The sequence below is a fragment of the Pyrgilauda ruficollis genome, unplaced genomic scaffold (genome assembly GCF_017590135.1).
Source record: "Pyrgilauda ruficollis isolate IOZ18807 unplaced genomic scaffold, ASM1759013v1 scaffold24, whole genome shotgun sequence".
Taxonomy (NCBI): Eukaryota; Metazoa; Chordata; class Aves; order Passeriformes; family Passeridae; genus Pyrgilauda; species Pyrgilauda ruficollis.
Genome location: NW_024523648.1, coordinates 16,070,314 through 16,086,849, shown reverse-complemented (window position 1 = coordinate 16,086,849; position 16,536 = coordinate 16,070,314). Strand labels below are relative to the sequence as shown.

The window sequence follows — 16,536 nt, the reverse complement described above, 5'->3', positions numbered from 1 at the left end:
ACATAAATACTGATTGTATTGTATTTTGTATTTGTATTGCAGTAACTTGGGGATACATTTTTAATGCAGATTCAATTCCTATATGGCACTCTAAATACTAAGCTGAAGGCTAAACATAAATGTTTGCAATCTTCAATCAAGAAACTTCAGTGGTGATGTGGGAATAGGTAATTGGCCAAATTATTTACTGACTTTGATATGAATGCTTATTCGGTGCTTGCTTCCCTGGAGCTAAAGCAGGAGATAATAGCCCCAGCCTTCAGTCTCTGTTCTTTCCCAAGCTCTAAGATAAGAGCACACTTTTAAGGTGATTATTACTTAATTACCGCCATTATGCTGCTAATAACCACCTAATAAACACAGCTCTCTGTTTTGAGTGTTGCTGAACTAGAATATTAAGTGGTCCCAGGTTGGGGATGGGGAGCCTAAATTGGAGTACCTCCATTCTTGCCTTACTCCTTGGTGGGGAAGACAAAGCCTTGGAGTGCCTGATGGGGTGGGAGTCTCCAGGAGCCAGTAGTGCCTTCCCTGAGAGGGGAGACTACCCTTGACAGGGAAGGGTGAGCCCCAGGGAGATGCCAAGGCAGATGGTGGGGGAGCCAGCTGTGATTACTTTTTCTTTGCATTTTATTTTCTTTTTCATAAGTATTTATTAAATTTTCACTGGTATAATCCTGTCCTTTTATATACAGTTGTCTCCAGTGTGTGTATATATAAAAAAGTATAATTTACTAAATGTGTGTATATATATAACTGAAATAATGCCATGTTATCTTCAGTGTTGCTACTTGAGGCACTTCTTATTGGAAGGGCAGTCCTCAGGACTGATTTTTTTTTAAATCTGCATCATTACAGTATTAAATTTTTTGATTTTTGCCTTGCCATTTCTGCCAGTCTAGGAAGGAAGGTAGATGGGTGTGGAATACCTAGGTTTTAATCACATAATGCAATTTAACTCTTTGCTACATACATTTTGTTTGAGAGGGGCATTATACCACTAGTAGAAACTAGGGGAAAAAAAACCCTTTCTTAATAATCTACTTATATCAGCTATCCAAGCAAAAACAGATTAAGAAAAAATACTCTCATTAACTAAACTGCCATATTTTATCCAATCTCTGTGGAAACAGATGTGCTATAAACTTCTTTCCTTTGCAACTGGGTTAAAAGCTAATAAACAAATGCAGAGACTGCAGACAAGGCTGACAGGCTTAAGGTTCTGCATGTACACTGATGTGTTTCCAAAAATCCTTGAAAGGTGTGATGGATTTTCTTTTTCTGAATTCGTTTATATTAACCTTAAAGAGCCCTAAAATCAGCAGTGTCAAGAAGAGGTGACATTTGACGATGTTTGTAATCAGCCTTTAAGAAGTGTAACTTGGTAGTGTGTAATGACATTGTCCCATTCATCAAGTTGTTATTTTAAGTCAAACTTTCCAAGAAACTTTCAGTGGGAGCCTCGCTTTGGGCAGAGAAATGGAAAATGTAGTGGTTTTGTCTACTCAGTAGTAATTTCTAAGGTACAGGAGATGTCATAAGTAACAAAGTGTGCAACAACATTGACAAGCTTCTAAAATTTTTAATTAAAACACTAGGTATGGTTTGTTTTTTGGCTTTTTAATGGTCCAAGGTTGACTGTGAAGGAAAGTCAATCAAACCCACATATGAGTCAATGCCTGGGAAAGCAAGGCATTCTTCTGCAAGAAGAGCAGCTAAAGGAAAGTGGCACGTTAGGAAATATTTATCTCCTAATCCTGTTTTTCTAAATAGTATTACAAGTACTGTGATTTGCAGGAAAAGAGAACCAAAACTGTCTGCGGTAACAAGAATGTGAATAGTTATCAGAAGAATTTCTTTGCCAAATGCTACCAAGCTCTGAATTAAGTAGGTTAACCTGGAAGTCTGCAGCCTCATCTATCACCTAGTGCCTTTTCCATGGATGGTTGTGTGTTGTCCCAAGGCAGAGTACTCTGGCAGCAAAGGGAGGGTGTCCTAACAAAACTAATCTTCAGATCAAAGGGAGTGACTATTCCCCTTTTTCTGGGGACACTGGGGCTGGGGTGCTGGGTCCAGCTTTGGGCACATAGTTCAGCTCCTTGCCACCAAATGCATAGCACAGTCTTCACTTTGAGAAATCAGATGAATTTGAAAGTCAAAATAATTCTCTTCTGCTAAAGCTATCGCTAATTTTGCTGTCACAGCAAGCAAGCAGACATTTTAGGGAGGAGGAAATTCCAAGTCTAGGCAGCAGACTGACAAATACTGTGGTATATCTTTGTGTATAAAGTCTGGCTCGTATTTCATAATAAACTCAACTCTTGTTCTGATAGTTTACTGTCATTTCACTGGTTTTACTTTTCAGCCTACAGGCATCATCTTTGCAGCAACTGGGATTTAGGGGATGAAGTAACATTGTTATTCTGCTCATGTTTCAGCCACTTGGGTTTTCTATTTGTTCATGTCTGTATTTTTATAGAAAATTGGTAAGTGCTGTAATTATAGTCTGTTGAAAGCAAGTAGGTCAGAGCTACACTTTCCATTCCAGAGGGGCTGCTGGCACTGGAGAGACAGAAATACAGCTGGATGTTTTCACTTGTCTGGGTGTTGCTGTCATTCATTAGATTTCTCACAACTGCTCACCAAAATACTTTCAGAGGTAATAACAAAATCATCCAAAGCATCTGTGTTTAAAAGGTCCTCTACTCATGTATTGCAATTCTCTGGCAAAAGATTTTTTTGGGACATCATGCAAGAATTATACTAACTGATGAGAGAACATTTCTTAGAGTATACTGGTGACAATCTATTCATGTAAATGACTAAGAATCTGGTGAGAGAAGAGATCTTGCTTGGACTTCCTATTCACAAAGGAAGAATGGATAAGGGATGTGAAGGTTAAAGGTTGCTGCAGCTGCAGTGACTGTGAGATGACAGTGCTCTGGATTCCAGAAGGATTAAGGCAAAAAGCAGGACTGCATCCCAGACCTCAGGAGAGCAGGCTTCAGCCTGTTTGGGGACCAAGAAGAACACAGACATACTGCCCAGTTCTGCAGGGATAGGGTTAGGAAAGCCAAGGCCTGATATGGGATAAAAAAGGTGCAAAGAATGACTTTGAGTACAGCAGCAGAAAAAAGCAGGGTGGGGAAAACATGAGCCCACTGGTGAAGAAGACCTGGTGACAAAGGGCACAGGAATGTCTGAGGTACTGAATCCCATTTTTATCTCAGTCTTTAGTAGTAAGACTAGCCCGAAGTCTGGAGCAAGGGAGATGTCCTCCTCCTTGATGGAGAAGAACCAGGTTAGGGAACAATTAAGCAAACTGGATGTACTGAACCAACTGCCCATGGGATGTGTTGGGACATATCCAGGAGTGCAGTGAGAAGTGGCTAATATCATTGCAAGACTGCTTTTAATTAAAAAATTAAATACTCTTAAATTAAATGCTCTTGGGGAGGTCATGGGAAACAGAGGAAGACCCTGAGGACTGGAAGAAGGTAAATGCCACTTTGATCTTCAAGGATGAGGATCTAGTTACCCCTTAACATTCTTTTACTCCTGTGGGCATTTAAAGCAATGATGTGGATTGTCAGTGGCAGTTACTATTGTATCTTCTGCCTGTTCTCTTATTTATTAGTGTACACAACTTCATTTGTGGGTTAGGTGAGTGATCTCTCCTGTCCTTATCTCAACTCATGAGCTTTCCTTGTATTTTCTCTCCCAGGTCCAGCTGAGGGAGTGATAGAGAGGCTTTGGTGGGCACCAGGCATCCAGTCAGGGTCAACCCACCTCAGTCAGAAAAACAGACATTTTCAGTGTTTATCTGGCTGCATAAAGAAAATTACTAACAAGAGCATGAATAGTTAATCTGTAAATAGATTCAGAGATGACATGAAAGAGGATAGATAGCAAAGCACAGACACTGAAGTGGTATGTGAGTTTTTTTCATTTTCTTCTCCTGTCCAATATACTCAAGACTAGCACAGCTAGTAATTCTGTGCAGCTCTCCTGGATTCTCACTTTTAATAAGCAGGTTTCAATTTAAATGATACCTTTGTGCTGGCTGGGCCAGTTGCTGCAGTGCTGAGACGCTTGGAAAAATGAGCTGAGCCAGCCCACTCCTGGTGTCTGAGGTGTTTAGAAAAGCAGCTGATGAAAACACTACCTACCCCTTCTGAAGGTGGCTGCTGCACTCACATGCAGCTGTTCTTTCTTATGTATAAATTTAAGTGGTAAGGACTGAAATTTTTGCTGGCACATCGTGAAAGTGGCACTAAAGACAGAAGATAGATTCCCAAAGCTATGTGAGCCAAGAATGATTTCACCTTTTCCAGCCTCAAGAACACTGTTTGAGGAACACAGCAGCTGATCTGATGACTACTGAGAGCTTTTTTGCTTCTAAGATGCAAGAGGTCTCTTCCTGCTCAAATATTCTTTTCCCCTCTAAAAGTTGTTTGGTTTTTGTTTGTTTTTTTTTTTTTTTCATACCCCACTGTTATTAATTTACACCTTGCCAGGATTTGTAAGACTGATTTTATTGCTGTTGTTGTGGGAACAGAATTCTCAGCCATATGGCATGACATCTTCATTTCTGCATGACAGGAGACAGGATCCATTTTACAGTTTTGCAGTGCTGCAAAAAAAAAAAAAAAAAAAAGCCTTCATGAAGGATTTTCTTAGGGAAACTCCATATTAAAATAGAGAAATATATATATATATAGTGAACAAATTCTTTCCCAAGGGAGTAACTTGGACTGGAAATGCTTAAAAGAATATTTTGGTCTTCTGCATAAATCCAAAACTTGCCCATCACAGTAATACATTTTTAATTTGGCTGAACTTTGGTTTGTTTGTTTTTTAAATCTTGTCACTTGGTGGGTTTTTTGGGGTTGTTTCTTGGTTGGTTGTGTTGTGTTGGTATTTTTCCAACTGTAGAAATAACAGGAGAGAGGCCAGAACCCCTGACCCAGGACAGGGAAGTGCCACAAATTTTCATGTGCATACTGATGGTCTGTGTCCAGTATTTCCGACCTAGCAGGGCTGGTGTCTCATAATCTATCTTGGTTTTGAACATATGAAGAGTCTTGTCTTGGTCTAAAAAGAAATAATACCACCCATACTAAGATGATTGTTTCACTGTGAAAGTTGCCCTGAAGATGAAGCCCCAATAGCAGAAGGATTTCTACCCTCTGATTTGAATTAGATGCATCAATCTTGCACCTTCTCTGAGAAAATGAACTGACTTGTTAACAATACAGCTTAAGGGTGTTTTCTAATGAGAATTTAAACTGATATGCTATCAACCAATGCCATCTATTCTGGGCTGTGCAGGAGGGTGTCCCTCCTGATGTTTTGCATGGATGTGTATTTTGGACTGAGACAATCCTTCTCATGGAAAGTATCAGGTTGGCTTTATTGGGCCTGACAAAATAACAGCACAAGAGGCTGATTAGTACTTAAAGGTTGGGTGGAGAAGGGAGGGGAGTGCTCACCATTGCACTGTGCATGGAGGAGCAGAGGTGCCCACACACTGTCCCCAGCACCCTTGAGAAAAGCTGGTGAGAAGTGGGTGCTATTCTGCTCCCCATGTCAAGGGCAGGACCTTTGTGGCACAGCACTGAAGGATGACTTTTTAAGCTGAGTACCTTCCTTACAGGTGACAGCATCACAGAATTCTGGTGCCTGTTACCTCGGCAATTGAAGTACAGAGGGTGCAACTTGGAGATAGGAGCACTTTCATAAATTATTCCCAAAGTCAGGCCCTGATATTGAACCATACCTCTCTCTTCTGCTGCCTCCTACTCTACAAGTATATAACTAAAATGTTTACTTTTTTTTTTATTAAATGACAGGTTGTCTGGTTTTAAAAGTGTCTTAAGACATTTATTGTTCTAAATAGAGAACTTAATTTGACTTGATATATTACTATTTCTGTAGTTAAATTCCTTGCTAACTGCTGAATCACTTAAATAATGATATTTCCCTACAACTTATTTGTTAACCATCCTTTCATAAACTGAGGGAAAAGGTCATCACTTTGACACTTATGTTTGACATTTGTTAAGAGTTTAAAAATAAAATACAAACAAAACCCCACAACTAAACACAAAACCAGTGCCAACTGTTATGATAAGGAAACAGAATTATTAGGGCTTCCCACTTTTTTTCTCCTTTAAGTGTAGCAATTCTAACACAGTCATTAAAATAACTTGCATTAATGCAAATACCAGAAAGTAGATTTTCTACCTTGTGCTGCTGAATACCTAATGCTGTGGCTCAGTTGAGTGTGTTGACTGAAAGCCACCAAAAAACCTGAAGACTAATTTACAGTTCTCTTATTTGACAGGGCTTCATGCATTATTGCTGTTCTGTAATACATATACAGAGCATTTAAAGTTTAAAAAAAAGCAGTCTGCTTCTCAGCTATCAGATTTACTATCTGTCATGAAACTGAGAAGGATTCCAGACTAAAATCACTCAAGATGGAAAACTAGAAAAAATATGCAAGATTTATGAAAAAAACCCCCAAAACCTACTGCTTAATCGCATTTATATAAACTCAAACCACACAGAGAAAAAGCCAGGACACAGAAACTGACTATCAAAGCTTGCGCATGTTAATATTCAGAATGACATTTTCAGCATTTAGCAATGAGATGTGCCATCTTTGAAGCCCACAAAATTTGGAAGAACTCCATATTTTTTCTCATGTTACTGCAATATATTCCTTTTATTTATTATTGTCTCAGAGAAAGAATGTTACAATGTAGTGTTTGAAGCAGCATTTACTTGGCAGCAGAGGACAAAGGAGGCATACAAACACAGGCAGAAAAACAACTTTATACATAACCTCATATTCAGAACAAAAATAAAACCCACCAAATTCACTACTGATTTCTTTTTATACTTATGTTGGGAGTATTTTTAAAGATTCTTTGCCTAGAGAATGACGTAGCTTGATAAAAGCCAAGTACTTTGCAGAGAACAGAAAGTAAAGCTATTTCCAATACTACTTATGAAGATAGGTCTGAGGTAGAAAGGTGGTCGTGGTTTTCCTCTTCTGTAAAATGTGGGGTTTTTTCTTCTCAGAATAACTACATTACATTTTAATAGGAGCCAGCATCTTTTCTTCCCACCTTGATAGCTCTGCTCCATTTGCTCAAGACTAATACTTAGTTAGCATCTGAAAAGCTCTGTAGGAATGCCAAGTCTATGTCACCTTTGAGAGGTAAGCACTATCATCCCCATTTTACAGATGGGAAAACAGAGGCAGAGTGGTTAAATAACTTGCCAAAGGGTTCAGAAAGAACTGGCACTGGTGCCAACAGCAGAAGGTGGTCAGCACTGTGCCTGAATCACTCCTTGAGCAGCAGCAGTTCAGGAGTAAATACTGTGGGTGCAGGACAGTCTGGCTGGTAAAATTTCACAAAGCCATGAGAAATTCCTGACCTGCTCTTTTAATGTCCCCTAGCATTTTTTAAGTAGCAGTAGAAAATTTTACACCTCTTTCAATACCATTTTAAGATAAGGTTTTTTTTCCTTCAGTAATAATTAAGAACAACACAGCTTTGTTTCTCTTTACTATATAGGAAAGGTATTGCATGCAGTTTTACCAATTAAAGGTATGTCCTAGAATTAAAGCAAGTGTCCATGCAGCATTGTAAACTCTGTGAAGGCATTAAAAGCTCTTATGATAATTTTAAAACTAGAGATCAGATGATCAGTGACATACTTTCCCATAATTATCCTTATCAAAAGTAATAAAATAAATTATCTTAAAGATAAGGATGATCTGCAAGATTACAATGCCAAATGATAATACCTACGTGCACTGCAGTTCTGGAGAAAGTTCTGTTGGTAATAGTATTGGAAAGGGCTTTTTAATTGTCTCTTCATTTCCAAGAGGCAGACAAAAGAAAGGGATCTCACTAACTTAGTTCTTACTAAAACCAACTTAAGCTATCATCTAAGTCCTCTTTTTAGCTATCTCCCGATTCAAAGTAAAATAAAGCTTAAAAAATAATCCTCCAAATGGAGTGTTGTCTGGAAATAACAAAAAGGAAGTTAAAAATACCACTTAGGTACATGAGGATGCTAATTATGACTTGAAATGAGAGTTTACCTTGTTTAATTGAGTTAAAATATTGTATCTTGCTCCTAATGACAATTGTTGTTAACCAGTAACAATAATGCAGATTATGGGAACTTCATATGCCAATGCTGAAAACAATGCAAGGATATTCTGAAATCTGTGTGGTCATAGGGTTAGCATACAAATTATCAGTACAGAATATTACATGTGTGAGAATATAACTAAGGGTACTTTACAATGCAAAAGCAAAGAGCTGAAAGGAATGTATAAACATAACGTTTTGCTCCAAACTCCTTATGCAGTTCTCTTTACGATTATCAAAAGGAACGTATATAAAGCCCCTGCCCTTTTTCCCCTGGCTGTATATTTATACAAATCAGTGACAAATATTCCACTGCTCATTAATTTACAGTTGCATAGAAAGGGAAGAAGGAAAAAAAAAAGATACTATAAAAACAACATCCTCTTCTTTGGGTATTCAGTGTTGTACTGTTTCAAGCGGAACACGCGGTCGGAGCGCAAGGCGTGTCCCGGGGTCCCGTGTGGGTTTGTGATGAGGCGGAACGCGCGGCCAACAGATGCAGAACAGGGCTGTACTGCACGCCAGAAGCACTGGCTGACATCCCAAGGAACACCTCACATGGCCTGTCGCGATGAGAAACAGCATCAGTACCACGTGTCAGCAACATAGAAACTTCTACCTGCTCTGGGCTCAGTCAGCCCAGGACTGTGAGTCATCTTACAAAACCCCTGCCTTTGTACAAAAAAATGTACACGTATTGGCCTGAGACTTAGCAAATAACTGAGGCAAACAGTTAAAAGAAATCTTAAGGTTACAATACTGTTTAAAGTCCTTGTTGAAGTCATTGCCTATTCGGTGTGGACAGATTAATCTAAAGCCTAAGGTGCTGTGTGGCTCCTGATCCTCGTGCACCGGTGCCTACAGCTCCTGCAAGTGGAGCTGTGGGCACCAGGACATATGGACGTCTTTGCAAGAACCAGCTTTGATATTGCAAGCTGCTGCTGGCTTTAAACTAATTGGCCCAAATAAATGCAAGCTGGTTCCATCTGGATAGCAGCACAGACCTGCAGAACCATAATACCTGTGGCGCTGCCTGACCTAGTAGAAATTTTCTATTACTTATAATATTCTGGAATCTGGCTTTCCTGTTGTATCAGTTTAGAGCCCAAATAGACCCCTACAGAAAAATGTAGACAAAAACCACCCTAGCCCCTTTGTTCTACTGGAACTTTTCACTTGCTTTACTTTGTTTCCAATGCCTATGCAAGTATGTAAATATGTCTCATACCTGTGGTCTGCCAGCAAAACTTGCTGCAAATAGGAAAAAAAAAAAGGTTAGAAATTTACATAATTCTGCATCTTGACAATTTAAAAAACAAAGTTATTATCAGGAAAACACATACTACAGAAGAAAAAAAAAGAGTTATCTTTAATAGACTAAACATTTAACAAGAAATGTGTTGCAATGGTTTAATTCTTCATAAACTTAGTTTTAACAAATTTATAGCATTATAATGATATAGTTAATATGGATTGCCTAATTTGCACCATCTATAGCCATATCAGAATGCCTGAGTGATGTATTACAGTATCATCTGTTTAAAATGCTCTGCTCTGGACATCACTCAGATGCACAGACAAGACTTCTGCACAGTGCTGTACACCTGCCTACTTCTGAGGACCAATGACATAAATAAGGAAGGAAAAAGGGGCATTATATCCATGATCAGTGGATCTGAAGGACAAAACCAAAACAAAACAAAAAAAAACCCAAACCCCCCCCAAAAAAAAAAAAAAAAAAACAACCAAAAACACCACAATAAAAACCAAACCACAGAACAACAAAATCAACCACTGTAAGTATTGATGGCTATGCGCTATTATGAACTGCTTCATAAAGGATATTTGACATAAATAGAAAGATGAATTTCAAGATAAATTCCTATGAAAACAAATAAGCAAGACTACTATCTCTGTTAAACAGTCAAAATGGGATAAAATTTATGTGCATAAGGCTCAGATGCTAGTAACTGCTTGATAGAAGCTGTGGCCATGGCAGAAGAGACAAGTAAAGATGAGGTTGTGAAGGAAGATTTTTAATTTCTCGTTTGATTTTATTTTTTTTTTAATAATTGGACATGAGATGTTGCACATGGAGGTTGTTTTGATAAAATTGAGCTTGGATATAATAAAGAGTCTAAGGATATTATTCTTTAAGGTTAGGAATACTGTGATGTCTAGAGAGTCCGTGGAATTTACATCACAAGTCTTACAGAACAGATTTGACAATTGTCCAGCCAGGAAAACAGATCCCTCTCAAATGGCCACAGGAAAAGACAGTGGACTTGGATAGTCTGTCATGGTCTTCCTTAGCAAAACCCAGAGTCTAATGCCCTTTGTTGGGAAGGTCAGACTAATAATCCTCATTCCAGGCTTCTAAAACATTTAAGATATGAATCTGACAGTTAAAAAAAATTACTTCAGAGTAAAAGACGTTATAGATTGACTGAATGAGAGTAAACATAAGTAGTACCTACTAACCGGGGCAAGGTGGTTTAAGCTGACAATGGGGAAAAATCACATGAAATTTGGAACTGTGTCTCCTTTTAATCTTAAATGCTCAGATAGACAATATGAAGGGGTCATGGTTTTCACTTGCAGTATTCTCCTGTCTCATTCAAGGTGTTCATGGAATCAGAGAATTGTTTTCTGTTTCCCAGTTCTGGAGGACAGCCATCCTTACCAAGCTTCTCCTAACATAATGCAATTTGCTTTAAATTCATTTGGGCCAAATGACCCTGTAGCTGTATAGTCACATAGCAAGACAGTAATTTGCAAAACCAAGAACAAATGCTTGAGTTGGATTTTATACCTGATTATACACACACCCTTTGTATACACACACCCTTGAGGTGTGCTGAGCAACTCCACTAGCTGTTGACCTCAAATGAGATGCTCCTTAGAATCAAAACCTTAATTTTCAGAACAAGGGGCTCTGAATTGTTGAACTCATCAAAAATCAAAAAGGACAGCTAAAACAAGACCTTTTTTGCTAGTATCTAATTTGCTTTTTCAAAACATGCAAGGTGCATCTTCTGTGATGCAGCAATGCGTGTTCAAGAGATAAAAGGGGTGTTTTAACAGGGTTCATAGAGTTTATGAAATAGCATAGAGTTGAGTCTTGATGCTTCCAAAAGGACTGGAAATAAACAGCCACTCTCTGACTTCTGCCTTTTAAAACTGATCATTATTATTACATTTCATTTGAAACTTTCAACAGTTTTGTGAATATATCAAAGTTTTCACTACTGTTTTTCTAAGGCAAAAGAGCTGGAATATATATAAAGACATGTATATGTATAAATGTATTTTACAAAACCCACCATGATACATGAGACAGATTCTCACTTTTGCAAGGGCAGGGACACTGGAAGGAGGATCAGGGGAAATGTATGTCAGCTGATACAGGACATGCATAGGAACAAGTTGGTTTTCCTTTTGATCTCTCTTTAATAGACACTGAATAAGATATCAACTTCCAATGCATTTAAGCAGGGAAAGGTGTTATGTGCTGCATTCACAGATTTCCTCAGATCAATTTAATAACTAGCTCAGTAATTAGTCTAAGGACTAATTGTCTAAGAACTTTTTTTTCAAGCTTTACTACAAAAACTGCATTCAGAATCTGTATTCTGTATTCACTTAAGTTCTACAAAACAAAAGGTTTTCATCAGCAGCTAGTGAGATTCTAGATGTCTTTCCCCTTATTTGGGCACTGCTGAAAATTCCACATTGAGCTACAGGCTTTTCTTATAGTGAATTGCTTCCACTTAAAAATATTTATTTAACTTTAAAAGTATTGTCTATTGAGGAATTTTAAGGTACAGGATTATATAGCTTGCATATCTACACAAGAAATCTCCTCGGAGATATTTATTTTCCTAGTCAATACCACAAGAATGATTTTTATTTTTTTTTTCTAAAGACCACATCAAATTCAATATGATTCTCAGAGACATATTTTGTTAAACTTACAGCAGCAAGCTGGAAATGTGTTGTTGATTTGCTCCATAACATCTGTTAGATCTGTGTTGGTATCATGAGGTGGAACTAACAAGTCATCTGCAGATATGACAAAAAAAAAATAATTTTTGTAACAGAAGGAGAAAAAAATAAAAGGACAACAACATTCTAAAAGACATTCTTAGCCAACATTCCAGTTAATTACTCCTTTATATTTCAAGGGAAAACAGTACCTGAAACCTTTGTAATGTGCAGGAACTATCATCGATAATTGCCAGCCTTGGGAGAGGACATGAAAGTTACATTATTGATTTGCAGTCAAACTCATTTCTCTTTCATTAAAACTTAACCATTTCATCCAGGATTTAACTAGAAGTTGCCAGCAAGGAACAGTATATAAACATTTACAGTTAAAATAAATAAAATGACAAGATGAGGGAATTAAACTCAGTAGCTACTCTATTAAAATTCTGTTCCAATTGCAGATGATTTGTCATGTAACTTTCAGAGTGAATACACCGTTTTTTCTCTGAAAAAAATCCCAACATTTATCTTTTAGATAGTTTCTATTCAATATGTACCAGCCATTTCAGTAGTGCTAAAATCCCCCTTGCCATCTCTTTGAAAAATGATGCTTAAAATTAGTTAAGAGAATGGTTAGGGAACATAACTGGCTGTGTTGTTGGTAGTTTTATTGGACAGCATCTTTCATACTGCATGAAATCAGACTCAAGTCCCATGTTTTTCCAGATAAAGGAAAAACATATGTTAATGCTGAATGAAAATGAGAATAATTTTCCTGTTTTCTACAGAAACAAAATAATATTTAATCTGTAACACAAGGCTTAAAAACAGAAACAGGAGGAATTTATACATAAGATAATTTGAGAAAAATATTTTCTCTTTTCCCCTACTTTTGTCCATGCAATGGTCTGCAGTTATTTCTGCTAACTCACGGTGAAATTAATGAGTTCTGATACCAGAGAATTTAAAATAATCTTTCAAGAGAGAAAGAAATCCCTTTATGTGGAGAGCCTGTACCCATAAATATTGAATTACTCCTGAAGATGTGAACTTTTTGGGAGTGGGAACATCAAAATACCAGGATAAGCAGAGGTTACACAAGAATTTTTAAAGCAGACAGCAAGTGTAGATCATACGATTTGGACATTTGGTCCTGTATCTGACAGATTACTTGGGTCCATGTGTGTACTGTAGGACAAACAGCTCTTGGCCACTTCAGTCCAATGAAGTCTGGCTCCCCTTTCAGTGAGGATGGATTTGCCCAGTAAATTCACTTGGTAAGAATAGCTGGAACCAAGGAGTCTATTGACAAAAGTCTGTAATTCAGAGTCACGTGGATTCTTAGGATACCGCAGCTCTTCACAAGTGTGAGGGAGCAACACCTCCAGCTGCACTGAGCTGAAGCATCGCAAAGATCTGATTTACAAATCTGTCCAGAAGGTGCCAACAAACCTATCCAGTAGTCACCTATAGCCTCATGAGCACATTATCTGATCAGAACACCCACCTGTCTGATGGAACTGTGAGCTTGTGTCCTGCTCCAGTGGGAAGCCCAGGGCAGAGTGCTGGGGCGAAGCGCAGGGGGAGGCGCCATTGACCCGGGAGTCTGACTCGGGCTGCATCAAAGACAAGAAGACACAAGTTTAGGTTACTTGTATCCACATAATGTAACTGTAGGCTAGTATGCAGCCATCTTGTTCCTTTCTTTTTTATGTGCTCTTTCTTGTTTGTCCTCCAAACTATTGAAAATTGGCTTAGGTCTATACAAGTGATGAAGGGTAAAAAAAAAAACCAAACCACGAGCTTGTTAAAAGAAAATCTAGACTTAAGAACAGCTCTTACAAGACTCCAGCTGATGGACTTGCTAAAAACAGCATTCTGTTGCATCACAAAACACAATGTAATATGTAATATACACAGTATGCCAAGGTTCCCAGTCCAGCTCTGCAGAAAGACTACACAGTGGGATCATTTGGGTTGTATTTATCTGCATGGGTATATACACATCTACACACGTATGCACACACAAACAGGACATTCAGCTAGGGGCCCATAAAAAGCTTTACAAGGATGACTAAGCATGCTTAGAAACAGCTGTTCAATCACAAACAGATTTGTAGAACTCCAGAATCAAACGAAGACTCATGACAGAATCAAAACAACTTCATTAAATCTAAAAAGTGGTAGCCAGCCATCACTCCTGCTGATGCTGCTTCTCAGCCTTGTGGAACACACCAAATTTGCAGGAACTTGTACAACATAGACTCTTGAAAATGATGAGAAATAACTTATACACTTTGAAAAGAAGCTTTTCTGGACTCTTAAATTCACTTGAAGAATCACTGAAATTGATATTACATTTAGCTGTAGCCATGTGTATTTGAGATTACATTTAAGTATACATGGAATGTATATGTAATATGCATACATATATACACACATATATGGACAGAAAATAAGAAAAGGCCATAGCAGCTCAGAAATATTGGAAGGGACTTTATTTAGGCATTTTCCCCTTCTTTTCCTTCCTTTATTATTTTAAAAATTACTTCAAGGAAGATACTGGTAATACAATATTTGAGCTCCAGAAGTGATTGTTCTGAAAAAAAAAACATAAATAAGTGAAATAATATTGACATCTGAGGTAGATTTAACTGAAATTGTTGATGCTATCACTTATCCTTTTATCTTTTTGATTGCAAATCATGAGATTACTTCTGAACATCTTAAGGAGCAGGTTATTTAAGTAAATATATCAAAAGCAGATGCTGAAGTAATACAAAAGATCATTGCTTTTAAGGTCTTTTTAAAACTGAGCAAGTACCTAGAACAGCTGTGAGACTTGATGCAGAGTTAGAATACAGAATGGCTGTTAATTTGTGCACAAGTTTGCACTTCACGGCCTTAATTGAAATACTCAATTTCTTGAGATAGCTTCCAACCTAACAAAAACAATCTTCAGTAAAACTCCTCTAAATCTTATCTCTTTCAGCATGACAATACTAAAGGCCAGCTTTGACTAAAAGAAGAAATCACGAAATTTTAGTCTGTATAGGAGACAAAGAAAATTGGAAATGTTTTCAAGCCAGACAAGGATTTCACTGTCAAGACACTTCTATGAACGGTGAATTACTATCAGGTAGTTCAGTAATTTGATGCTCAGTGCCAGGCTTCAATCCAGCTAAAGAGTTGAAGTAAAATGAGTGTGGTGATTTTAAACCAGAGAAGCCTGGAATAACTTAACCCAGGCAATTCTGTATTGCCAGGAACCACTGTCTGAAATGTTAAGAGCTGTAATGGCAAAGAGAGGAAGCAAATTCTCCACAGGTGAAGAGTCCCTTCAATACAGAACAACAAAACTAACTCCAGCAGTGGAGTGACTGCTTGCCCACCCCACAAACAGATGAACAGAGAGAATGTGAATCATCCAAAATGCAAACTTGCACCTGAAGTAAATCTCTGCCTCTGGCCCTGTTCAAGCAGCAACTATGAATAAATTGTGCACAGATTAATGAGGGTGAAGATCTGTGCTGGACATACAAATCTGTAGCACAGCCACATAGGCTCAATCAAGGATAGGGAGGCACTGCAAAGTCAGCAGCTCATGCTGATAGACAGAAACTAAATGCCTACAAACTCAGGTGATGAGTTAGTCAAGGTATCACTTAGTAGCCCTATTGCAAGTGATAAAAGAGCACTGCAGAGCACAAGGATTATCAGTGGATAAACTGAGAGAAAACAAAACATACTTTGGAAAACCTTAATTGTAAGGAAAATCTTACATTGATGTACCATATGTTGCTGCAGCAGTCAGAATGAAATATTGCAGCTGGATTTAAAAACAGGTCAAAACCTACAACACCATCATCTTCCAATCAGACGCCAATGCCTGATTACTTCATTTTCCTTTAAATATACTGACAAATGATGCACTGCATAGTTCCAGTGATTGCAATAAAAAGAAAAGCCTAAACAAATCAAACTCTTCTTCCAAATTAAGGACAATATTGTTAAGCAGCTGAAGAGTGGGGTTTGGAGCAGAAAGTGAAGGTTTGTGGTAGTGATATAATTGCCTTAGTAAAATCACCAGATACTGTGTCATGGTTTGACCCGGAAGTGAAGTTTTGGGAAGTTATGGTCAACAGTAGTAAGAGCACTGGACATGGAAGGAAGATGGTCACCATGGCAGATTTCTCTTTCAGCAGCTGCCGTGTGTGACATGGAAGCACAGAAGTTCTACTGTGTTTCCGGGGAAGCCTATGGTGAAAGAAAGAGGCTCCTCTCTCCTGATAGACTGGGGGGTGCTTGTGTGAAAAGAGAGTATTGGATTGAGTATTAATAGGTTATAGGGGATTTGAATGGTAGAGGACTGAGGGGA

General features: G+C 38.1%; 1 protein-coding gene across 1 annotated transcript in view; it reads right to left on the bottom strand.

The window, feature by feature from the left end:
* Positions 1 to 6,696: 6,696 nt before the first annotated feature.
* LOC121354808 (utrophin-like) overlaps positions 6,697 to 16,536 on the bottom strand; it is a 256,297-nt gene continuing 246,457 nt past the window's right edge. Inside the window, exons 60-63 of the mRNA XM_041469722.1 lie at positions 13,666 to 13,774; positions 12,147 to 12,233; positions 9,400 to 9,422; positions 6,697 to 8,734 (exon numbers count right to left, since the gene is read on the bottom strand). Coding sequence (XP_041325656.1) covers positions 8,726 to 8,734; positions 9,400 to 9,422; positions 12,147 to 12,233; positions 13,666 to 13,774 — 228 coding nt within the window. The 3' untranslated portion in view covers positions 6,697 to 8,725. The remainder of the gene's footprint in view (positions 8,735 to 9,399; positions 9,423 to 12,146; positions 12,234 to 13,665; positions 13,775 to 16,536) is intronic.